This window comes from Cyrtonyx montezumae, unplaced genomic scaffold, assembly GCF_038088225.1.
Source record: "Cyrtonyx montezumae isolate F1298 unplaced genomic scaffold, pur_monq_1.0 scaffold_14, whole genome shotgun sequence".
NCBI classification, from domain to species: domain Eukaryota; kingdom Metazoa; phylum Chordata; class Aves; order Galliformes; family Odontophoridae; genus Cyrtonyx; species Cyrtonyx montezumae.
Genome location: NW_027071870.1, coordinates 1762352 through 1788322, shown reverse-complemented (window position 1 = coordinate 1788322; position 25971 = coordinate 1762352). Strand labels below are relative to the sequence as shown.

At 39.7% G+C, this 25971-nt stretch overlaps 1 protein-coding gene across 2 annotated transcripts; it reads left to right on the top strand.

Annotated features, from left to right (window-relative positions):
- Positions 1-22724, top strand: CASD1 (CAS1 domain containing 1). 2 transcript variants are annotated; one of them, XM_065731261.1, is made up of 18 exons: positions 1-296; positions 6368-6464; positions 6954-7074; positions 8521-8565; positions 9678-9740; positions 10340-10384; positions 10820-10943; positions 12632-12846; positions 13629-14054; positions 14430-14519; positions 14961-15080; positions 16638-16794; positions 17886-17965; positions 18829-18930; positions 20153-20293; positions 20526-20603; positions 20800-20892; positions 22198-22724. In XM_065731261.1, exons 1-18 carry the CDS (start codon positions 164-166, stop codon positions 22468-22470), a joined length of 2403 nt encoding a protein of 800 aa, XP_065587333.1. In that variant the 5' UTR covers positions 1-163; the 3' UTR covers positions 22471-22724. The 2 variants fall into 2 exon arrangements, with proteins under 2 accessions (XP_065587333.1, XP_065587334.1); XM_065731262.1 differs by lacking the exon at positions 14430-14519.
- Positions 22725-25971: the final 3247 nt, after the last annotated feature.

Below are 25971 nucleotides of genomic sequence, written 5' to 3'. Positions count from 1 at the left end.
GAGGCGGCAGCTCCGCCCCAGCTGCGGGGGGTCGGGCTGCTCTCCGCCGCGCCGGTGTGGACGGTGTGAGCCGGCGGCGGGGGCTGCCTGTGCCGCCCGCGGGGACCCGGTGCCGCCCCGCCGCGCCCGCTCCGCCGCGCACTGTTGTCATGGAGGAGCCAAGATGGCGGGCCTGGCCTACTCTGTGGGCAAGCGGGAGATCAACTACTACTTCAGCGTGAGGAGCGCCAAGGCGCTGGCGCTGGGCGCCGTCCTGCTGCTCGCCGCCTGCCACGCCGCCTCCCGCCGCTACCGAGGTGAGCGGGGCCGCGGGAGGCGGAGCTGAGGGAGAGCGCGGGCGGGCTGGCGGCGGCCCTCGGGCCGGGGAGCAGTGTGTGCCGGGCCGGGGCCGCCCCGGACAGCCGGTGCTGCTCGGGCCGGGACGCTGCGAAGGCCGCGTTCGCTGTCCCAGTGTGCGAGCGGGGTTGGCAGCCGGTACCGGGCGGTCAGCGCCATTACGAGCTGAACTGGCACAAGGTTTGATGGACTTGTCTGGTTTCTTTGGGTTTCTTTGAGCTGCCTTAGGTTGAGGAGGATTTCTCATTGACTAATAATTGTACGAGAGAGGGGAAGTAGGAAATGAGCACCGAGCTGTTCAGCTTGGTCTCCTTTGAGCAGGTAGCATTCAGAGCACGCAAGTGGTCTAGAAAAGGAAGATGGGGAGCATTTGTAGCAGATAACAAAAGTTTTGGGAATAGGCAGAAGCAGACATTGCCGAGAGAGTGTTTCGCAGCTTTCTGTGATCTTCAACATCTGGTGTTCAGCAAACTAAGGAAAAACAGAAGATACTACTGTGATGTGCACAGTTGAAGCTGACTGATGTCTTGCTTGATGCTGGTGACCCCCTCTTGGAAACTGTATGGAAGATCTCGAAAATGTATACAGAAGGGCAACACTATCAGAACAATGAAACAGGGAATGGAATAGAATAAAGAATGGTAGCCTGGACAGAAGATAAGTAACCTGATTATGATTCAGAATATTCTGAATTATAGGGGGAAGGTGAATTTATTCATTGACTTGTTATTGTAACACAAAAAGTACCAATTGAAAAATGAAATGAGAACAATTAAAACCACCAGAAAGGAACGTCTTTTCCTCGCAATACGAAATTATGTTTTGAAGCACGCTGACAAGATCTTCATACCATAAAATCCCCATGGAAAGGTTGTAGGGACAGGGGCATGGATTGGGTGTGGTCTGCATGCCTACTGTCATTGATACAAGTCAGTTTCTTGTGGTCCAAAGCAGCTGGAGGTGAGAAGAATGGGGCGGTGCCAGGAGAGGGAGCCCTCTGTTGTGCCTTTTCAGGCTGTTTTCAGGCAACTGTCATTGGCTGCTGCAAGGAAGAGGGGAGCAGGAAAGGCAAACTTTCATTTGAACGACAAAGTAGCCATTCGTGGATACTGTTTTTCCTCTCTAGACGCCCAGGAGAGCTGCATATAAATAAAAAGTATATAAGTAAAAACACTGTGGAAGGTCGGTGGGTTGTTTTTTACCCCAAGATCTGTCTCTTTCCATTCTCAGTTTCTTCCAGATGTTAAAGCTTTCATTGGTTTATACTTCTGTGCAACAGTGCTGAGCTGCAGTTAGGGTAGGTTAAGTTCATATTTAGGGATCACCTAATTTTCTTGCAAAACTTTGACTGCGTTAAGTTAAACTGTCTCTAGCTTGCATACAGCTTCTTCAAGGATTTAATTGGGCTACATATCTCTATAATATCCAGTCAAACCAGTAAAAAGTAATCAACGCATTTCAGTTATTAACATATGTCAAAGACTCAGTCTTGGAGCTCATTGGAAATAAGTTTCTATTTAATTTTGTTTGCGTTCTTAGAGTAGTGATCAATTTTAGATCTAGATTTTAGTTTGATTAGTAGTAAATGGTTGGATTTCCATTTCTTTGAAGTTCTCATTGCTGATCTCCTTAATGGTTAAGAAGATGCATTTCCAGAGGCACCATCTTGTATGTAACCTCCAGTTTACTGTCTTAGCTTCTGTTTCCATCCATTTTTCGCTCCTCCCTCATCATCCTTCCTCCAAACTTCTACTATTTCTTTAAAGAAAGACTCGGGTGTTTCTAATAATGGATTTTAGGAGCTTTTTGTGTCTCTTATGGAAGTAGTCAGAAAATCAGTAACTGGAGCTAGGAGAGAAAGCATATCTCCATTCCCTAAAGTATTATCTGTGGTTGAAATCAATTCAGTTAATGTTTGGAATGCAGTTTCAATAAATGCCATGTAGGATGGAGGCTTTCATCATTTGTAAGCAATTCTGAGGGAGTGCCATGAAGTGCAGAACTTGAAGGCTGTGGTTGTGAGCTCAAGGCATGGAACGTGCTCTGCTCTGCAGGGGTCGTAAGCAAGGATCATAGATTCATAGATACATTAGGTTGGAAAGGACCTACAAGATCATCTAGTCCAACCATCTTCCTGTCACCGTCCCTACAAAGTCTTGAAAACAAATGTAGACCACTTTCAGTCCTTTATAAAACAGGTTGTGATAAACACAAGTAGGATCTGTGCCTGTACAAGTGTTAGGAAGACTAAATAAAGCTGCTAGGAACTGTATGTGAAGTAAAGGCAGGCAGTTCTCCAAGCAGCAGCTGCCGATGTGGAGGACACATGCAGAAAGGTGCTATGAGGGGTAAAAAATTGAAGAGATTACATGATACAGTGAGAGAGAAATTTGTTGAAAGTTCTGTAAAATATGAAGAAACAATGTCCAGCACAGGAAGTCCCTGAACTTGGGAAAATATTGGGCAGGAGTTGCCTGGTCTGATCACCAGTAACCATCTTGGTCTTCTGCATGTTTCTCAGCATTTAATGTGTTTCAGAAGGAGCGTAGTGGTGCATTTTCCTTTACATACTTCACTCTTCTCTGATGTTTTGTTGTTGTTTTGTTGTTGTTGTTGTTTTTTATCAGTTTCATTTTATAGCAACTTACTAGAAGTGATGTGGTTTAAGTAGAGAATTAAGGAAATTACAGTACTTGAAAGCCAGTGTACAGAAACATTTGACATGATTAAGAAAAACTGAAACTATGGTTGTCTTGAGTTTTTGGTTTCTATTAAAGGTATCTGAGCTGTGCCAACACAGTTAGAAAGTAGGTAAGGATCTAGCTTTGTGTGTCTTCTGCTGTGTTCTGAGCTACTGATGCAGCAGTGGGATGATTAATAGACACTTTGTGATGACACAAGTAGGAGTTTATCACTGTTTGTATGTTTTATTTAAATTTGAAACGCATCTTTTTTCTGTGCATCAGAATCTGTCCAACCCAGAGCTTACCATGAGTGATAGAAGAGTCATGTGTGTTGCTCGTGGAAAAGCAGCCTTAACCAGAGCTGTGACTCAGAGATGTTTATCCAAGCTCTTTTCAGGACTGTTGCCACTCCTCAGGTTGTTCCAGCTTTTATTTTAGTAGTCATGATGCAATAGCAGTGCTAAGTAGTTGACGTTCCAGGAAAGGAAAGAAGCCTGGTTATTAGGACTGCTTTTTGAAGTGAAGGAATGGGGAGCCTAAGCTGCAAATGATAATACTAGATTCTGTTGCTGTTGCTGTTTTTGGTTGAATAAATAAACCAAGGGGTAACAGGTGGGATACAGCCTGTTCTACGTTCCTTTTTCTGATTTTCATGGAAATGAGTAGGAGGAGTTTCTGGGAGGAAGGGAAGGACAGATAATGTCTTCAGCTGCCAGTTCTTCCTTCCCCAAGCTAATTTTATGTTCTGCTCCACGAAACATGAGCTGCATTGTCTGCACATCTGACAATTGTGAATCCTAAGTAAGAGAGAGCCGGAGCTCTGGGGTAAGAGTTAATTCATGGCTTTGGCTGTCAACTGTGCTTTAAACATGTGTTTTATTTTTAGATTTTTAATTATATTTTCCCAGTTTCGTAGATAAAACCTTTATTATTTTCCTGGCTGGACTCTGGAGGAGTGAGCAGCTTGGAATCAGCTCACAAATGATGGTTACCAATGTTAATGGAAGAGTTTTCTGGAGAGATCTGCAGTCCTGGTGCTGCATAGTAGGATATACTGATATGTTTCCATCATCCCTGTGTTCATTAATGCTGATTTGCCCTGTCGTGGTAAGAGATTTATGTTGGCTGGCTATGAAGTACCTTACTGGACACTTAGATTGTAAGAGGGAATTACCTTCTAACTTCACCAACTATGAGATAAAGGACAATAATACTATTGAAGGAAGAATGCTGAGAAGCCAAGCCTGCGGCACTGCCTCCTTCACGTTGGATTTACTCCTGCAGGAGCACTGGGAGTGTCTCCATTGCCATCTTCCACATTTCCATGCTCCTCAGCGCACCTGTGAAGAGAACAGCTCACAAGTCCATGGGCAGTTAGTCCAGCAAAATACATACTAATAATTACTACTAATAACTACGTACATTATTTTCACCAAGAAGCAAGAGTGAGTTTGTGCCTTGTGCAGTACTTCTTGCATGTTGTAGAAAATAATTCAGTTCAAAACTTCAGGGATTGAGATACAGAGCTGTCACTCTGAGGATGGTGTGCTGGAGCAGGGTCAGTAGCACTGCGCCAGTTCCCATTCCAGCTGGCCTCAGACATCACCCTGCTGAGTGCTCTCTGTTGTCCTGCCTGATCCACAGTTTGAGATAAAGCTTTAGATTGCCTCTGAGTAATTGAAATGTAACACCTGCCAGTCTCATTGTGTGTGGCTTCCAGCAGCTCAGAAAGGAAGCTGATAGAAAATGCCCCTTCTCTACAATTAGTGCAGGTTTCTCTGGAGGAGAACAGTAGATCTTGGCTGATTTACTGAACTCCAGGTTTCATAGAAGGCACTAGCTAGGGACTGTGGCACCCTGTTTCTGCACAAGCCAGCGCAGGTACTCACTGTTTCATTCAACATCATTTTCTTGTTTGTTTGCCAACTATGATAAAACTGTTGGCAGGCTGCTCCTCAGCACAGTGTGGAGCTACACTGAGTTTCTGGCAGCAGACCCAGATGTGTTTGCTGGAGGATAAGTCACCGATTTCATATCAGGTATTTTATTTATATTAATTGAAAAAGTGACCCAAAACATCACCACTTGCGAAGTGATTAGTTGTAATTAATGTAAAACTAATGGACTGGAAAATGGTAGGCACAATTCAGAATCATGAGTAGAATCTCAAGTAAACATTTATTGTTCTGCCTATTAACCGAGCGTGTAATGTCAGCTGTTCCAAGGTGACAGCTGCATCCTAAACAGGGCAATTGAATAGTCTTTCTTACAAATCCCATTTTGAGCCTCATGGTCTATACAAGAAGCAGTGTCTGGTAATTCTGTGTAGATTGTTTTATCAAGCTGTTAATTCTTTAGTTTTGTATTAGCTTGTTCTTGGGTAGTAGATAGCACAGCGGATCGATGTCTTTCAGTGGATACAACATTCTAGGTCATAGCTTTACGACAGCAGAAATGATTTTGCTAATGTTTTGTGGACAGAGGAACATTTTGCTGAAAAGTACAGGATAGTAAGATGACAGTTTGGAATCACCTGTGCAGGATGTTTTTGCAGTTAAGTTAAACTTGGTTAATGCTATTGTTTGCTTTGATTCTTTTATGTCTGTGGAGAAGGACCTGGGTGTCCTGGTGGATGACAGGCTGGCCATGAGACAGCAGTGTGTCCTGATGGCCAAGAAGGCCGATGGCATCCTGGGGTGATCCTCCCACTCTACTCTGCCCTGATCAGGCATCAGAAGGGATATTGTATCCAGTTCTGGACTCCCTGGTACAAAAAAGGACAGGGATCTCCTGGACAGAGTCCAGCAGAGGGCTACAAAGGTGATAAAGGGCCTGCAGCTTCTCCCCTATGAGGAAAGGCTGAACAACCTTGGTCTGTTCAGCCTTGAGAAAGGAAGACTCAGAGGGGATCTGACCAATGTTTATAAATATCTAAAGTATGGGAGTCGATGGGACATGGCCAACCTCTTCTCAGCAGTGTGTGGTGACAGGACAAGGGTCAGTAGCCACAAACTGAGGCACAGGAACTTCCACACAAACGTGTGCAGGAACATCTTCACAGTGCAGTGACGGAGCAGTGGCACAGCTGCACAGAGAGGTGGTGGAGTCTCGTTCTGTGGAGACGTTCCAGACCCACCTGGACACCTACCTGTGCAACCTGGGCTAGGGAGCTGCTTTGGCAGGGGGTTGGACTCAGTGATTTCTGGAGGTCCCTTCCAACCCCTACAGTTCTGTGATTCTGTGAAATATTGTCAGATTTTTTTTTAATTTTTCTTTTTAACAGCAGTGGGGCTTTGAAAATAATCTTAATGTGTCTTATTTCTAACCATAATTTTACTATTTTAAAGGCGATGATACGTGTGAGTATCTTCTGTCCAGTGGGAGATTTCTTGGAGAAAAAGTGTGGCAGCCTCATAGCTGTATGATGCACAAGTATAAAAATAGGTAAGGAAACCCTTCTTCTGTGCTGCTGGGAAAGAAGAGTGAAATTACAGTCTCATCAGTTTGTTTTTTTTTTTGCTTTGTGGATGATTTTCCAGGCTTTCAAAAAATCGGTAACATCTTTCAGAAGATTTTTTTTTTTGCTGTACGTTTTCCATGTATCTGTAGTGTCTACCACATTTCTGTCTGTCTATTATAGTACAAGTAAATGTTGGTAGCAGTATTGATGCTTGTCATAAGGAGCTCCCGGGTAGTCTGGAAACTGCTTTCCTTGTAGCATTGTGGAATAGGAAAGCCTACTTTATCATTCCAGTAATCATATTAGCAAAAGAGTTAATTTTCATTTGTATGCAAATTATGCTAAACTTTTAATTATTTCAGCATTTAAAAGATGTAATACTTACAATTATTGCTTTATAGATTTCTCTTAAAATTTTTTTCTAATGTGTTATAAATTTCCTGTAACACAAGTGTTGCTGTTTTGTTTTTCAGTGAAGCAAAAAATTGCCTCATAGACAAACATATTGTGTTTTTAGGAGATTCTAGAATTCGACAGCTGTTCTATTCGTTTATAAAAATCATAAATCCTCAAGTCAAGGAAGAAGGAAATAAGGTGAGATGGTATATTTCAGGGATTTCTGTTTCCTTTTTTTCCAATTTACTTCATTACTCTCCTCTGAACTTTTTTTGCACTGCTTGCTGGCCTAGGAAGATGAAGCACAAAAAGGAAGAGCAAGATTAGACCAAGATAATGAGAGTTTGAGAAATCAACTAAGAAGCTTGAGAGGAAGCTCCCAGCAGTCTGGGAATAAACAGATGAAGCTAACTTCTCCCATAGCTTCTTGGGCTTTGTATTTGGCTTCTTGCTGAGAGAATGATTGTTCCATTCTGTTTTAAATAGTAGCAGTTCCTACTGTGCAGTTTATCTTGTATGTTGGTTAGGTTGCTGACCTAACCTGTTCCTACAAATTGTTGGGCAATGACAGGTTTCCAGGTCTAACTTGAGACTGTAGCTGTAACTAAATCTGGCTTCTGATCTCACCATACTCTTGATTGTAGCAGAGACACTGATTTTTATAAGGTAGAGAATGTAAACTGCAGCCTACTGGGTGGAAGCAGTAGGAGAGAATTTAGCTGTAGACTATTGATTTTCTTTATGGTATCACTCTTCTTGGGTCTGACTCTTCATGGATGCATGTATGTATGTGAGAAAAAAGACACTGCACTTCCAACTGTAAATGAGATTCATCAATATGTAGTTCTGTGGTTTAAATGTGCAAGCTGGCAGCTTGTCCAACAGAAAGGATGCAGTCACTTAGACTTGTCAAAACAAGACATTTAATTGATGGAGCAACTTTCTTTTTTTTTTCCTAGTTGTATCACATTCACTGCCTAAAAGTGAGAGTAAATTGAGCAGCTGTGAGATGACGGAGTGCTATAGCTAATTTTAAGCTGAGAGGTATCTTCTGTCAAGTATTTATAAATCAAGATCTGTTCACGGAAGATAAACATACTTGTTAATAGGATCGAAGCTAACACTTTGTAGTATTTAAGGGATTGTAAATGCTCTGAAGGCTAGCTGACTGCTTCCTTTCTAGTTTCTCACAATCTCACTCAGAAATGCAGTAATACTTTCCAGGCTTTGTTTCTTCCTGAGATGAATTTTTTTCAATTCTTTAATGAAAGCTGTTCCATTTGTTCTATGCAAAGAAGATAGGTGTATGAGCAGGAAGGCTTAGGGAAAGGAAGTGGAAGAAAGGGAGAAAAAAATCTGTTCTCATTTGTGGAGGGAAAATGTAGGAAAAGATTTAATGAGACCTTTCTAACTGAGTGAACAGAAAGCATTTCAAATGTAATTCCACCAGGAAGAATAGCCCTCTGTGAGAGCAGTTTGTTTTATCAAGTAAATGACATAAACATTATGCGTTGGCACACTGACTTGTTTATACAAGAAAACTCCAAGGGTAAACCTTTGGCTAAGGGCAAGTCAGCATATGCATTTTTTTTTCTTCTGAAAGATTATCTTACTTTGCTTTTATTGGTTTGTTTGTTTTGACAGCATGGAAATATCCCTTTTGAAGATAAATCCGCTTCAATTAAAGTGGTAAGTTTTTATCTGACATTAAATTGTAAGACATAATAATTCATATCTGATTTCACAAAGCGTAATCCAAATTTCACTCAGTTTCATTTTTCAAATTTCTGCTTGTGCTGAAAAATGAGAAGTAGTTTCAGAGCATCAACAATCTTTATAAATCTTGAACAATCTTTATAAATCTTTACAAATTACATAAGAGCACATCTTCAACACCATATTTTGTATAAGATACTTTGAGAGATGTCAGCTTTGAGTACTCCCACACACTGTACCCATCAGTGTATTTACGTTACCCAAAGGAACTTCAGAATCTTTAGGTCTGTGGAGGCAAAAGAGATTTCCTTTCTTCCAGGGGTATTTCTGCATTATGAAGTTTCCTTACAGTAATTTCTGCATATGTAATCCTTGCAATTTCATTTTAATGTGTATATGTAGTCCTGATACTTCTGCAGAGTAACTAGGTACCTGAACTTAACTGGGAGATAAAACAGCATTAGCCAACATATAGTTTGTTTTTGTAGCCGGATGCTGGCACTGCTCTTGATGTCTAAAATAAAGAATGTAGTAGGTGGTGGGTTTAATGTCCACGACGTGATTAAACAGGCAGCAGTTTACAAAGTGGTAAAGTAAAATATTGGGATTTCTTCTTGTTTGAAAATTAAAATTCCAAACTTTCAGTCATCGTAGTCTGTGAAGTTTCAGATTAAAAAACAAACAAACAAAACAGTTGTTAAAAATTGGGAACTGAGGAAAAAAATCAAGTCATTTTATGTAGATTACAAGATGTAAGTTTGGTTTTAGCCATGGATGGGAAACCTGAGGATATCCCACTTGACAGAGTCTAAGAAGTTAACTTCTTGATGAAATCTTGACTCTTGAACTACATGTTATTACTACTTTTTTTTAATGGGGACAACTTGTGGCTTGGTTTTGTTTTGTTTTTCCTACCACACTGCAGCGTCAGGCTTATCAGACCTGCTGTAAAGGAAATCTCACTTGGGCTTATGTGGTTTTCTTTTATGCTTGAGCTAATGCTAATTAGTTGGTTTTTCTGATTTTTGTTGTTAGTCTGCTGCTTGTCTTAGTGCTTACAGATTAAATCTGCATTTCCTTTAAAGGATTTCCTGTGGTATCCAGAAGTTAATGGCTCCATGAGGCAGCGTATCAAATCTTGGACTGAGGTGAGTCTTAAACTGTTTATTTTAGAAAACTATTCTAACTTATTCCTTTCATAAATACAGCTATGAGTACAAAAAGGTTAGCAAATGCAGCATACTGCACTATATTCAGTCAGCTCTGTAGCAGAGGTCTGAAATTTGGCATCACAGTAGTGAAGGGGAGTGTGTGCGTGTGTGTATGTGAATATGTATTTATTAGCATCCCCTGCTTCCCAAGGATGCCTTCACTTGGGCCAAAAAAGCCTTTGCCAAACCACAGAAAAAAACAAACAAAAACACCTGCTTTCTAGGAGTGGGTCAGTTCATCCCAGTAGGAGCTGAGAGTATTTTTCATTTGATTTGGCAACTTTAGGTTCTCATTAAAAGCTGAATTGATAGCAGTTGTAAATACTTATCTGCTTTCATTCTTGCAGCTTCCATGACATGAAAATGTTGGTATTTTTGATGTATCTGCAGTCTGTTGTTTTTTCACCACTATAAATGTTGGACGAATTTGAGTAACTTATTTAAAAAGCAAGTCCTAGTTATCTTGATTAGTACATTAAATGATAACTATGATTTCTGAATATTTAAAACTAATTTCTTTCTACTTTGTCTCATAGGGTTCTGTGGCAAAACCTCATATAATTGTAGCAGGAGCTGCCACGGTAAGTTATGCATGCATGGGGGCATGTGAGTAAAGGAAGTTCTAGTAGGGTAATTTTTTTTCTCTCCAATTGGTTACAAGATAAAGCTGTTATTCCCAATTTATAATAAAAATATACTCTCCGTGAAATTCCTGCTTATATCAAGTAGTTACTTCTAAAGCATCAGCTGTGTTGTGTTCTAGCTGTGTGATACACACTACTTGCTTTAAAAGTAGTTTAGTTCAGAGACTTCAGGTGTTCTGTCATTCTAGGAGATCCACATAAATCCACTGGGCTTTAGGAATCTCTTTAAGGCTAGAATCTCTCTGCTCTATCTTTCTGCTGAGTGAAATGTGCTCCTTAAATTGTATGTAAAAATACTGCGGGTATTTTAGCTGTGTAGATTTAGCTACTGGAAGCCATACAGGTTCTGAATCTTTCTATTTAATTCTCCAGTGGTCTATCAAGATTCACAATGGCAGCAACGAAGCCCTCACACAGTATAAAATCAATATCACTTCAATTGCACCTCTTTTGGAAAAATTAGCAAAAAGCAGTGATGTTTACTGGATCTTACAAGGTAAAGTAATGAACAGTAAGTAACAAGAATTCATATTGTCACTGGCAGTTGAATCAGTCTCTCTTAGGTTATGAAGAACTTAGCCCATACTGCTGATTTACAGAGTTCATGTGTTGGCTGAATTGCAGTGCAGCTTTTTGTGCAGCTGTAACTCGCTGGCTCCTAACTAGCTGTTAGTAGCAATGGAGATTTTAATTCTCCCTTAGGAATTTTTCTTTGCCTTCTGAGCTCTTCATTCTGAGTCTCTCTCAGACTGAGGATGCTAGGACTATTTTCTTTGTGGTGTGCTCCATACGTGCTTCTGGAGAACAGGAATACGTAAAACTTCTGTATTCCTGTGTTTGCATTCCACTAAGTTTTCAGATTACATAAATAATAGAAGAAGTTCTACAAATACAGCTTGTGCATATCTAGGATTAACTCTGGAGAATATAGAGAATTTAATTCTTTGAAGACAGACTTGCATCTGTATGCTAAGCTTTGGTGAGTTAAGATCAGGTGCCGGAAATCATGGCTCAAAATGAGCTTGTGAGGTTTTTATCATGGCACCAACCTCCTTTAGCTTTTCTTTGATAAAATTCAGGTATGTCTTTGATGCTGAACAGTGAGCTGATGGGTAGAATGTGTTCTATGAGCCGGGGAATGTTTCAGATGGTTGTCATTTCTGTGAGAAATATAAGCAGGTTTTGAACCCTGAGAGCAATATAGCTGTACCCTTAAAGTCATACACAAGTTCCTGTCAAATATAATTCTAGAGATTAACCAGAATCAACAGGTTCATCTTCTCATGTTACTTTCAAGACCAAATGTGTCTATTACAAGAGCAATTAACTGTCAGACACACTCCAAAATTCTGTTGATAAAGATTCTGTCCATTTAAGTAATCTCTGAGCTCTTCATGGTCATAATGGAACAAACAAGAGCAAAAACTGTACACAGAGTGTGGTATACATATGGTCTGTACACACAAGTTTGTGTGGACTTGGATTATTGTTATTATTAGTCATGAGACAGCTTGAGTAAATATCCTTATAGCTTTTAGTGTGTTTTAACAGCATTATGAACATCAGCAGCTTTTTCATAGTGACTTGGAGATTTTTTGATCTGGAATCCTGTGCAGCTTAGTGTTAAGTTCTAAGTAATCCGTGAAGCCTGCAGACAGCTAAGTACTGTCCAACCTGCTGAAAAAGTGGGATTCAAACATCAGTTAAATTGGAGTCAGCAGGAGCAAGTGGAAAATGCTTATGCAATGTGGCTTAGGGAAGTGAGAAACTAGTTTCATCTGCAGCAACTAGAGTTTTGAGATTATTTTTTTCCTCAGTGTGTCTGTTCTGCCTGTCTTCCATCATCTTGTCTTTGGAACCTTTACTTGGCATTCAGTTACTGAGAGAAGGCGTAAGCAGCTCTATTCCAACACTGTGCTCCTCAGGGAGCACAAAGGCATTTGTGTCTGGCTAAAGCTTTTTAATCTACTAGCACATGTGCATAACTAGGGAACAACATTGAGAATATTCCATTATAAACAAATCTGGTTAGAGTAATGGTCGCTGATTCCTCACTGGTTTTGCTGTATCATTGAACAACTTTGAATACCAAAATGAAAAGAACCTGTGCCAATTTGAGCTAACCAAACGCGTTTGTGATGTATAGGATTCATGTGGCCATTTTTTTTGTCCTTTCAAATTCAGATCCTGTTTATGAAGATATGCTGAGTGAGAGTCGGAAAATGATCACTAATGAGAAAATAGATGCTTATAATGAAGCAGCTGTCCGTATTCTGAACAGCAGCTCCCGGAATTCCAAAGCTAAAGTTAAAGTATTCAGTGTATCAAAACTGATAGCACAAGAAACTATTATGAAGTCCTCTGATGGCTTGCATCTGCCTGAATCAAGCAGGGATACAGTAAGTATTTTTAGTAAGTATTTAAGGACAGTGTTAAAAAGGAACAAAAGAAAAACAAGATTTCAAGTGAATAAACAGCAGACAGTATGAATGTAGCGAGGACCTTCTCTCCTTCAGGAAATTTTGCTCAGAAGATCCTAACAGGTGGAATGGTAGGCAGTTTTGTTTAATTTTGTTTAGCAAAGAGTGTGAAACAGATGAGGAAACGCACAGTAGAGATCTTCATTGCATGGAGTGCCAGTGACTTTAATCCTTGTATTGTCCTTAAGCTGTGAATATATATGCATGTCCTGAGCCTCTCAGTGTGCCCTCTCTGTTGCTGAGCTCTCCTGCTGGGTCAGTGTTAGTTCTGGTCCTTTGTAGGTTTCAGTTGCTTTTGAGCATTGGATGATATCATCTCATCACACGTTTTGATCTCGTTATCATACTGTAAACATTTCCATTACTCTGCCCCTTGAGGATGCTAATTTTGTGAGCTATTTTTTCGTTTTCAGGCTGTGTATTTATTTATAATTTCTCTTAGAGCCAATAGAGAGAACCCTTCTGTTGTAAAAATGAAGTTTAAGTCATTTCCTCAAGAAGCTAAAGATTTTACTCTATGAAAGAGGCATCTTGATTTTCATGCTGAGTGCAACTAGAATTATGGGGGCTTCTATGAAGTTTTACCCACATGATAAGGGAGAAGTGCATAGGTTTTTTGTCAGTGCATCATCTAGTTAAAAAAGATTTTATGTGATGAAAATATTTAGAGATTAATTGAAAACTGTCTGTTTCTTTGACAGAATGCAATGATTCTCATGAATGTCTACTGCAATAAGATAATGAAGCCCATCGACGGCTCCTGCTGCCAGCCTCAGCCTCCTCTCACTCTGATACAGAAATTAGCCTTCTGTTTCTTTACTTTGTCCATTGTTGGATATTTCATTATCAGTTTAATTCATCGGAATAATTATAGAAAGAACAAATCATGCACTGATTTGGAAATCGGAGAGGAGAAGAAACCTACCATCCATACTCCTAATGTTTCTACTTTAGAGATGCTCTTACACTGTTTCTGCAAACTTGGTCTAATCATGACCTATTTTTATCTGTGTGACAGAGCAAATCTTTTCATGAAGGAAAATAAATTTTATACACACTCATCTTTCTTCATACCAATCATCTATATCTTGGTTTTGGGGGTATTTTATACCGAAAATACCAAAGAGGTAATGATCAAGTTGACATATTATTTATAATGTAGTGTAAATTTCAGATTGCTGAATGTTGAAAGTAAACTTTTTAATGTCAGTATATCTCGTCTGCTGAAAATATACTTGCAAGCAATGCAATGTTTGTATGGAATTAGATGTAAAATTCTTTTAAAAGCACGTGGGTATGAGTGTGTTTAGCCTTTGCCACAGTCAGTTTTTAAGGGGGTGTAGCTCAGGCATGCAAGAGTGATGTGTGTTTGCAGGAGGGCTTTCACAGTTTACACTTATGTGCCCATGAAGTGCTTTATTGTTTTGAACTTTTTCTCCTCATTTTGTAGATTTTCATTGTACTTTTTGGAATAGCAACACTCTTGTTTTGTTTTGCATTAGACTAAAGTGTTAAATAGAGAACAGACTGATGAATGGAAGGGCTGGATGCAGCTTGTTATTTTGATTTATCATATCTCTGGAGCAAGCACTGTAAGTGAATTTCTAGGTTTCTTTGGGGGGAATGCAAGTTGGGCAGAATGCACAAATACTTAATAGGATTGAATAGAATGAATAATTAATACAATTGTTCTTGCAGTTTTAAAAATGATGTTTGCACAGTTAGGGTATTCTTCAGCTTCACTGAGAAGAGCATGTTGTGCATTTCTTAACCAAACAAAAAATATACTTGATTTATTGATGCAGAAGACTGTGCTATTTTTAATTGTTAGCAATACTTTACATTCAGAGCTTGAAACTATTGAAGTTAAGCTTTCAAAGATCCCTTCTTAACTCTATCTTAACTGATTAAAGAATATGGAAAGTGTAGAATGATAATAAATAGAATCTAGTGTAGTTCAGAAAAAAACAAGCTAGGAAAACCAAAGGCATTTGTGTGGTCATTTATAAAAGGTACACTGTTTTTCTCAACAGTTTTTGCCTGTGTACATGCACATTCGAGTTCTGGTGGCTGCGTATCTGTTCCAAACAGGTTATGGGCACTTCTCATACTTCTGGATAAAAGGGGACTTTGGTGTGTACAGAGTGTGTCAGGTAAGAATATATTTACTTACTGTTTCCAGAAAGAACTGTTTTCAGATAATAGATTATCTACAACACATCCATACTCCCTGAGTATTGTGATTACTTAAACAAAGTTTTCGGATCCAAAATGGATATTGTTTCTGTGCAATCTGACACATTTTGTGTTTATTTGTAATTATTTTGCATAACGCAATGTTTTCATCAATGAAAAAAATGCTTGTAGGCCTTAAAAGAAAAAAAGTTACTAATATTCTATAGTGTATAGCAATGGTATTTCCATTGTGATGTGTGTGTATATATATGTATGTACATATATAATGACCTAAGCTGGACTTTGATTTTTTTTATGACTTGATAAATATTTGGTGAATTCAAGAGGCAGTTGTGTACAGACATTCTTTATTTCTCTTCCTCTGTGAATAAAGCTAATTGTTGAGTGAGTTATTCAGCACATGGGTTTGCTTGCTCCCAGCACCACAAGTTTTTATGTAGATGAAACAAATGCTGTCTTGTCACTGATTTAAATTAAACTCATTTCAAGTGTTTACATTGTAAAAGCTTTTAATTTTTACATGCATTTTGAATCTTTTCCTTATCGTTAGGGGAATGAAAATATTTGGTCAGCTTGTTGGGACCTTTAATAGTGTCCTGAACCACTTGCAGTATGCTTTTATTTTACTTCAGATGAGTGATATTTTGGATCTGTTGAAAAAAACTTTCTGCATTGCTATTTCATTAAGTGTCCACCTGTTTTGTACTGAAGTAGGTTACTAACACATGAACAAGAGGCATCACTGTAGTTTTTGCTGCCTCTTCCAGAGCGTAGCAAAGAATCCTCATGTGTTCCACGTTAATATTTTGCTCATTACAGACTCTCAACTGAATTTTTCTTCAGTCAGGACAGAGTTCTGCATGACAGCAATGTGTTTAACCACTTGGTGTCTGGAGTATCACATTCCTCTAACATTTTTATTTAGCAATAATGAAAATTTCACCAATATTTTAGGTGTAGCTGCTTCCTTGAGGGAGGAGGGAAGAATCAGTTTATCTTTCATTTTTTAAATGTTTTATTTTCCATAAGCCTTTTCACTTGAGGGTTCAAATTTTCAGATCCAATGGCAAAATGGAGAAAGAGCAAATACTTTCCAAATGGCTATGTTAGTTTACAGGGTTTGTGGGGTTTTTTTTGTTTTTGTTTTTCCTTTCTTTTTTTTTGTAGGGTTGTTTTTTGTTGTTGTTGTTTTCCCTTCAGAGGTGCTGTGTCAGAGATCACAGCAGATGGGATGCTTCCTCAGTCCCCAGGCTGAGAGCAGCTCTGTTGTACCCTATTTTCATTGTTGTTGCTGCTGAGGTAGGCCAGGGTAGACTGGTCCCATGCTACATCATTAGCCTGCAGTCTCATATTGCTCAGGTATTGCTTCTGTGTTTCACCGGAAATATAATCATCAGTTGAGGTGATGTTTTCATGTAATGCTAAAGAAACATGCACCCCTATCTCTGCCAGCTTTGCCTTCCCAGTCTATATACCCTACATGAGAGTGCCTTCTTTCCTGTGGCTCCCTCCAGGTCTTATTTCGCCTCAATTTCTTGGTCGTGGTACTGTGCATAGTGATGGACCGACCGTACCAGTTCTACTACTTCGTGCCACTCGTTACTGTCTGGTTTATGATCATTTATGCCACCTTGGCTCTGTGGCCTCAGATAGTCCAGAAGAAAGCAAATGGTAAGATAACACTAGTTATAGTCACATAGGATTTTTTTAGTAGTTTTGACCGTCAGAAATGTATTCTGTCACGAGCTGTAACACTAATAAATGAAAGCTAAAACCATAGATTGGACTGTGTTAGCTGAAACTACTGCTATAGTGTAATGACTGGTGTAGCATGAGCAATGGGAATCTGCACATTCCCATTCTGGAATGCCGACGTGCTGATTCTTCCACATCCTGCCAAATAAGGGCTTGAGGGTTTATCTTTAGCCCCTTGGATTAGGGGAACTGTATGAAATATTGTGATGTGGTAACTCGAAATAGAAATTGAAATGAAATCCCAGTTTGTCGTGGATTATAGTTCAGAGAAAAGCTGTCACCTTGTGGTAAATGCCTGTTATTTAATTCACCTAAATTAGAACCTACAGCCCAAAGAGTCCTGGATGCTCTTTCCCAGTGTGTGGAGTAAAATTCAAGTCCTGTAGTTTGCAGATAGAAAAATGAAATACATCAAATGTGTGCCAGGAAGGGGTGTTGGAATAGACTTGAGGAGTTGGTATTAGACTTGAGTGGTCTCTAATATTATTTGACAGCTTTGAGGAACAGTTTCACTGTCTTGTTTTAAGAAGACACTCGTCCTTAATGTACTCCAGAGCTCAACTGCCCATCATCTGCTACCCCTGAGTTTGATAATACATGCCCTACTTATTTCACGTAACAAAAGCTGATGGATACTATTTTATTTATTTTTTGTTCACCTAGAGTGAGAGATGATTATGTTTGGGAAAACAGAGGCTTTAGAATACTACATCTGTTTGAAGACATTAAGCATTTTCTGTGTGGATGCTGACTCAGTTTTTAGGTGTGAGGCTTAGTTTAGGATTAGTAGATAGAAAATTGCTGTAATTGTTTCTCTTAGTCACTGAAAGTAAAGTGGAAATGTCTTAGGTAGTGATAGAGTATTGTTCATAATATTTGAATGTTTAAGAATGTTTCTAATAGTAAGTGTAGCTACATAAATAGTTGAAAATTGCAATTAAATGCTTCCATGTATTCTCTAGTGGAAAAATGAATGACCATATACCAATTAATTCCTTTTTCCTCAGGAAACTGCTTATGGCACTTTGGTTTGCTGCTTAAATTGATTTGCTTACTGGCTTGTATATATTTTCTGTCATACTCTCAGGTTGGTACGTTTCTCTTATCCTTGTTGACTAACAATGCTGTTAACTATTTCTACATTTTAGTGCTAAGTGTTCGTTTCTTTATCACATATACAGATCATAAAATGATGTTTCACTTTTGAATTGGTGTGGTTGCTGGAAAAAAAACCCCACAGTTCAGTATCTTATTTCTTTGTAATTCATGGTAAATGTCCATTACACGACAGATGTAATGAGTATGAAGTGCAAGGGGTTTTTCTTCGGTTTAGTGATGGGTTTTTTTGTGTGTGTGTGTGGTTGGCTTTTTTTTAGTTTTTATTGTGCCCAGTTATCACATGCCATGTGGTGTTACAGACACCTGAGTCTCTCAGAGACCTGCTGTTGGCTTTGATACTTTATCAAAAGAGTGATTCTCATGCTGAATGATCATCTTACTGCTTACTACAAGTAGAAATGACACAAATAAGGGGAGCATCTGTCCCTCTAGAAATCACAATGGCTTTTTTAATCTTCTGTTGGTTTTAAGGTTACTGAACTGTAGTCTTCTGTGGAGCATGCATTTGTTATCCCAGTGTATAAGTGGATCTCTGCCTTTGAGCCTCCAGTATAAAATGAAGGAGTGCCAATACCTTTGTGGGGAGGCAGACAAAGGTATATTTATTATCTGAACAAGTATTTTGTACTTCATTTATTTATTAGCTTTGTCAGGAATAGGGAATACTTCAGAGGAAGGTTATTTTAGTAACACCACTTAGCTTCAAAGTCAACTGACAAACTAGTGAAGTTGGAATGACATAAATCAGTTAGCCGTCTCTTGATAGGAAATTTAGTAAATATGGTTGACATCAGTGTTAATGCTTTTGTGATGTTTATTTTTTTTTTGCAGGGTGCATTTGAGAAGGTATTTTCTTTTTGGCCTCTGTCCAAGTGTTTTGAGCTGAATGGGAATGTCTATGAGTGGTGGTTTAGGTGGAAGTTGGATCGCTACGTACGTACCAATTACACACATTTATTCTGTATTTTTCAGTGTACTTTATTATTATTTGGAGGGTGTGGGAGTGTTGTTTCCCCTTCCTCTAGAGAAAGCAGGAGTTTGTCACAGTGAATTGTTCTCTTTAAGACTGAGATGCATCCATCTTAATTCTGCAAATGTCTGCAAAAGCCTTGCTTTAAAGACAGATGTTAGCTTGCTTACTGCTTGATCCTGCTTAGTTGCTTAAAAGATGATCTTTTATCTTCCCTCCAAAATGTTACTGTGAGAATCTACTATCAGTAGCACTTCAGATTATTCTGTTGGCTTTCTTAATATTTTTTTTGGATGTTGTATCTGTTGAGCATGTATTTCTTTTAAAGTGGCCTCTAGCACAGCTTTGTTAAAACTGGGCTCTGATGCCAAAACCAGACTGCTCTGGCACATGTTTTAAATGGTTTTCTCATGTCAAAGTGCTTTCTCATTATTGATCCTGTAACACTGGGGATAAAACAGAGGGACACAGTTATTTTTTTTACCTTTTTGTAAAGGTGAATGGATTGTCTGAGGTGGAAGCTTTTATCTGCTCACCTTACTCTAAGCTGGATCACTTGCGTGCTTCTCCCTCTGGAGCTCTTAAATAACTGTGGAGTTGATGGGGCACAGCATTGCACACACAGAGCTCTGCTGGTTGTGAACAATGCATATTCTGTGATGCTGCTGACAAGGAAGTCCTAAATTAGCACTGAAGACAAGCAACGCATGGGCCTGAAACAGCATCACGTTGCTAGCTAATGAGAAACTGGCATAACTTCATAAAACACTCAGCTGAAGAATTGTGCCTGTGAGAGAGGGAAGCAGTTGTAGTGCTTCTTGAATATTTTCACCTGCCAACTTGGGAGAAGGCCAGGGACTTGTGGCTTTTCCCCAGAGAAAGCCCTTTTCAAGTGCTGGCACAGATTGCAGAGAGGATAGTGGGTAGTTGGAAGCATCTTGAAACTTCATTGTCTTGAAACTTCACATCTTTAACACCCTGGGAAGAATTAGTAAGAATGCTTTATCCATAGTATTTAAGCTGAGTTAAAAAAGGAGCTTATGAGAACCTGGTGTAAGAAGCCTACTTTTGTTAGTTTCAGTAAATCCCTAGGCTTTGGGTTACAAATGGATTATACTGGAGCATTTCTGCTGTAGAAGTTGAGGCATGTAAGCCATGAAATGCTCATTGTGTTATCTTTTACAGGTGGTTTTTCATGGGATGCTGTTTGCTTTCATTTATCTGGCGCTGCAGAAACATCAGATGATCTCAGAAGGAAAGGGGGATCCTCTTTTCTCCAGCAGAGTTTCGAATGTTTTATTATTCATCTCAATTGTATCCTTTTTGGTAAGAACCTCGGCTGATGGTACCTTGTGTTTCATCTGTCTGTGTGAATAGTGATGGTGCTTGTCAGCTGCAAAGAGGAATTTGCAAGAAACACAAACCTAAGCACCGTGCTGTTCTTTCTGTTACTGTCCTACAACCAAATGCTGCTGAAGCTCTTCAGAATGACTTTTCTGTTGTTTCATTTGCAAATGTTATGCACTGCTGTTACTCAAGTGGTATTTGTGTCTTCCAGACCTACTCCATTTGGGCTAGTAGCTGCAAGAACAAAACGGAGTGCAATGAACTGCATCCTTCTGTGTCGGTGGTGCAGGTAATTACCTTCCTTTTTCTTACAGCATTAAGTCTAGACTGGCAATCTTCAGACTGATTTTAATTATAATCATAAAGATATATGTAACAAATATGTATAGATGCACTTGTGCTTTGGTTAAAGTGAATAAAGTTGCATGTGTATGCATCACCTACTTGTCACCCATCTTTATCTTTCTTTCTTTTTTTTCCTTAAGATTTTAGCTTTCATCCTCATCAGGAACATTCCTGGTTATGTCCGCTCTGTGTATAGCTCATTTTTTGCGTGGTTTGGTAAAATTTCTCTGGAGGTAAGTAAGATGATCAGAGCTGCAGTGGTTTTCAGCTTAGAAATATAATGTGTTTTTCTTACATAAATTGCAGCAGTATAAGAAAACAATATGCTTTCTGTATTCATATTTAATGCTGTTGTTTGACCTGTTTTATTGTAGCTTCCATCTGCACTAAAAAAGCACAGCTGCAATAACAGTATCAGAGTAGCAATCTTATTTCTCATGCTGTTTTTTTTATGGGAGACTTGGAGACTGTGAGAGTTGAGGTGTAAGGCTGGGGTAAGCTGTAGTGTCTGCAATTGGAAGACAAAATTTAAGTCATTTGAACAATCAGTGTTAACTCTGCTGGCAGAATAGGCACACTTATCATTCAGATTGCCCTATTAAGCTTTGTTGCATTAATAAAGAAATACAGCTTTGCAAGCAGAGCCCTTCTTTGTACACATTTTCTAGACCCATTGAGTGTATAATTTGAAAGAATTACCTTGCTTCCCATTTTGCTTGCCCTTTATTAGCTGTTTAATTTTACTGTATTATTAAAATACACTTATATTTTTTTAAATCTTTAGAAAGATTAGCTTACAGGAGAAAAAAATAACTGCTAGGAGAAGCTCAGTGTGATACAATGTAGTCTGTGATGAAATTTTCTAAGGATGGTGTTTTCAGCATCCTGATCCCCGGGGAGCTTGAAGGTGCTGATCAGCTCCAGGGGCCACTCCGTGCAGCAGCAGTTACAGTGTTATCTTTAGTTTTCAGGCACATTAGCAGGTCCTGGTAGGTTAGTAAGCAGAGGGATGGTTACTGAGTGCAGGTGTATTCCTGATATGTTCTGATAGAACGCAAATCATGTGTCCAACCCACTAATGTTATGGTTTTGTTGCCATTTTTTTTTATCATTTTAATTAAAAATGTTTTAAAAATAAGAGTTCTGTTACTTACACACATTAACTGTATTATTTTAACATAACTCTATGTTAGTTAACTATATGCAGTCCTCTTCATTCAGTGTGGTCCAGGGAAGCCAAAATGTTGGACACCCATGAAAATGGTGCTCCCATGTGCCTTGTGCTCAGGACTAAGCGAGGCTAATTTGCTGTGTGCTCTCTCAGGCAAATAGCCTCCAAGGTCACATCCTGGGCCTTACCTGAGGGAGCTCATAGCAAAGATGTGTGGAATACACCTTCTCAAAGCACATCATTCAGTCCTAAGTGTCTTACTTGAACAGAAGTACGCTGTGTCACTTGGTGCAATAGCAGTCATACGTAATTTTTCTGTAAGCAAAAATATTTATGGTAAAGACTTTTAAACATTTTTTTCTTCTAGCTCTTCATTTGCCAATACCATATCTGGCTGGCAGCAGACACAAAGGGGATCTTGGTGCTCATTCCTGGCTATCCAATGTTTAACGTTATCGTCAGCACTTTTATATTTGTGTGTGTGGCACATGAGATTTCTCAGATCACTAATGATCTAGCACAGATTGTAGTTCCTAAAGATAACTCAACTCTGCTGAAAAGGTTGCTGTGCATAGCTGGATTTTTTTCTGGACTTCTCCTCTTCTCAGCAGTGCAAGAGCAGTCAAAGGCATTCACTTGAAAAGGTTCTTGAAAACCCTTCAGGTTTGCTTTGTCTCTGCCTGAACAAAAATTCCCAACTTGGAGGTACAAGAAGACATCGACATGAAGTGAGTGGAAAATGTAAATATGGAAAATGTACATATTTTGTGTGAAAAGAAAATAGCCTTCTCAAAGAGACTGAGAAACGAGAATGCACTGTACAGGATTGCATGTGAAAACAAGTCTTTTTCTACTGGATATACGTTTCTGTTTACATATCTGTATAAACGTGGCGAGAAGAAGTGAAGTGGAAGGGGTTAGCAGTGACGTGTGTGCATCGTGGAGCCATCGGTTCCTTGGGTCCGCCAGATGGAGGGCGGGTGCTGCTGTACCACGCGCAGACGAAACGCGCTCCGTAGTTCTTTTGCAGGAATGAGAGGAGAGCAGATTTGCACTCCGTAGGTAATGGTCACCTTGAGCTGATGTGAAACATGAAGTTAGTTCTCTGGTAAGTCAGGGCATTTTTCTAAACACAGTGGTCGTTTGTTGTTTAGGTGAAGATACTACATGTCGTGTCAAACCCTTTATACACAGAAATAACAAGTCGGCACCACTTCAGTGACTTAAGATGACGTACAAGTTTACATAACGTTGTGTGTGTTTCGAAGACATTTCCAAGAAGTATGGTGAATTCCGAGGTGAAATCTTGTTAACTATATAGAGAAAAAATCTTTTTTTTTTTTCTTTTTCCCTGTTTGCTTTATTATAAGTTAGTTATCCACTAACTCATTTACCTACGTGCAGTACTTTCTGTACAGTCCCCATGCTGAAGCTATTGGAGAGATGCTGAGCTATTTGTTCTTTGTGTACGTTATTTCCAATGTTTGGAAAGTTATCCTCCTTAGTGAGAGCAGGAATCACTGAGAGATGTGGTAGAGGTCACTGGTGGACAGGATGCGTCGCCATCTGTGCCAGTATTGGCAGTCATGGAGATCTTTGAGCTTGAGGGGATACTTTTTGTTTAGTTCTTCACAAGCTGAGTATTGTAGATATAATTTTATTTATCTGTTGTACAGATTTGGTTAAAAGATTTATTTTTAATGTTTGAAATATAATGCACTTGTTTACTATTACTGTACGTGGGATAAATATATTTTCTTTTCATGTTACGTAATATGAAGTAATTTAAACATTAAATAAATGTGCTGTGGATGCTTATTTTTGTAATGGGAACAGCATCAATGAAGTAGAAGTTGTTTCTCATTGCCTGACTCTTGCTGGGCTGCAGTTCACTACCAACTCCTGCTGTAAATTACCAATTAGTACTGCAGAATTTCTCTGAAGTGGTATTCTGGACACTGTTGGGGAGTGAGAGAATGCAATCCCCTGTGGGTTAAAAGCCAGAAAGTGTGGCAGATTCCTGCATGAAAGATGAGGAAGTGATGACTTGCCTTCAGTAGCATCAGGAAACCATTCTTACGATTTGTTGGGTTGAGGAATTAACTTTTTAATTCAGCTACTTGAGTGCTGTACAAAGCAGTCAATACCACAGAATCATGTAATTGTAGGGGTTGGAAGGGACCTTTGGAAATCATGGAGTCCAACCCCCTGCCCAAGCAGCTCCCTAGCCCAGGTTGCACAGGTAGGCGTCCAGGTGGGACTGGAACATCTCCAGAGAAGGAGACTCCACCACCTGCATATATCTATATCTACCTATAATCTATAGATAAAATATGAGTAGGGGCTCCTTTCATAAAGGATTCAGAGCGTGCATTCCTCTCTCCCCCAGTATCGGGGGAGGTCTGGGGCTGTTCTCTCGTGCGGACACCTGAATGCAGTGATGCAAATGCTCTCCCATCCTTCTCCCTGTTACCTGTGCAGTTGGCACCACTGCTTCCTTTAATTCTGAAGCACCATCCGTCCTCATAGAACAAACAAACAAACAAAACGTTGTTCAGGCATCATTGTGTAATAAACAGGCACCAACACTGCTACTGAACAGTTGCTTTATTAGATGTTACATTTCGTATATTTACAAAGACACCTGTAAGTGCTTTCTACCTGATTGTAGACAATCTGGTTACAATATCAGTTGTACTGTCACTGTACATTGCTGACAGAGGCTGTAACGTCTCCATTCCATCACTGCATTTAACTAATTCCTCAACCACAGAGTGTCTTCAGCCAGCTTTATATATCTGTGCTTCCATGGTAGCTATTTTAAGAAGTAAAAAATAAATCATGTCTTACTAAACTTACCTCAGCTGCCTGAAGCTTTCAATCAAAAACAATTCAGGAGTGCTCAACAGCCATCAGCTACGTGGTCAGCTTTGCTCAGAGCACGTGCAGCACCCGCTGCCTACACCTGCTTCTTTACGCATGTATGTAACAGCTTAAAAAACATCCTTAAGTAAATTGGCCCTCCTGTGCCTAAATACAAATCAGATGGGAGCAGCTCGATGGGTATTTAAGTGATTGTCACGTCGTCCTAAGGTTATCAGCCATGGCTGTGATCCAACTCAGTGCTATTTACAAAATGTGGTCTTCAGGTGAATAACAAATCATCATTTAAAATCTGTCCCATTCGTTCCTGTTGCGGAGCACTGACCGCTCATGCATTTGAACTTAGCAGCAGAAACCCAAAGGCTGATTTTATTCAACTTCTTCGCTGCGTGGCGAGGAAAGGTACATTTTTAATTTAGCATACGTCTCGGTGTTATGTGGTTTCTAATTGATTTTTTCCTGCTGGGAAGGCAGCGTTCTCGTGGGAGGCCACGATGAAATCTCCCTTGGTACATTCAGAGTGAGGTAGATGTGAGGCGTGCCGCTTGGAAAGTGAGTAGGAATGGCTCTGTGTTCCACCCGTTGCACAAACTGACTTGGTTTTTCAACTTACACCATAGGAACGGTGTCATGAGGAGGGGAAAAAAAAGCCACTCACTACTGTCTTTCTACAACCCGAGTGATGGTTTTGAAGTCCCTTCTTAGGGTTGGCATAAAGGCCCTGAAGTAGGTAGATTTTTTTTCTTGGGAGAGACCTGGAAAATCTCAGCTACAGAAACGTAGTCAAAATAAAGCAATTCTAAAGCAGGTGCAGCTTGTTGCTTACAATGCCGTGTCCCCGTGAACGTACAGCCTCTGGAAGACAAAATGCTGCCGAAAAAAGAAGACAACCAAAGCACAGGTGTCAGTCAGGGCTGGATGGAGGCCCTGCAGTCCGTGTTGCGCTCTGAGGCTTTGGAGAAGCTGTTAAGCGTGTTGTTGCATACACAAATGCATCTCACAGGTTCCAACCTCCCAGGAAATGCCATACCAGTCTGCTCCTTTTAAAACAGCTACACTAGAATCCGCAGCATATGGGATGGCCAATTCTCCCACTGTTCTTTTTGCCCCAAAATTACAAACCGAAACCTTCCAGAGGATATTTTTAAAGGCTTAACTTGGTAACATGCCAAATGGGATGTACCCTCCTTTATCGGATGACACTAATTTTTGCCTGCAGTTGCTTGTAAAAAAGTTTTCTCTAAAATAATCCGATGAA

Excerpts from the sequence above, each read along its gene's own strand:
- CASD1 (XM_065731261.1), top strand. The coding sequence starts at position 164 with ATGGCGGGCCTGGCCTACTCTGTGGGCAAGCGGGAGATCAACTACTAC. Across the intron at positions 14,520-14,960 it reads ATATCTCTGGAGCAAGCACT|TTTTTGCCTGTGTACATGCA; the intron begins GTAAGTGAATTT and ends TTTTCTCAACAG. Across the intron at positions 16,795-17,885 it reads AGTCCAGAAGAAAGCAAATG|GAAACTGCTTATGGCACTTT; the intron begins GTAAGATAACAC and ends CTTTTTCCTCAG.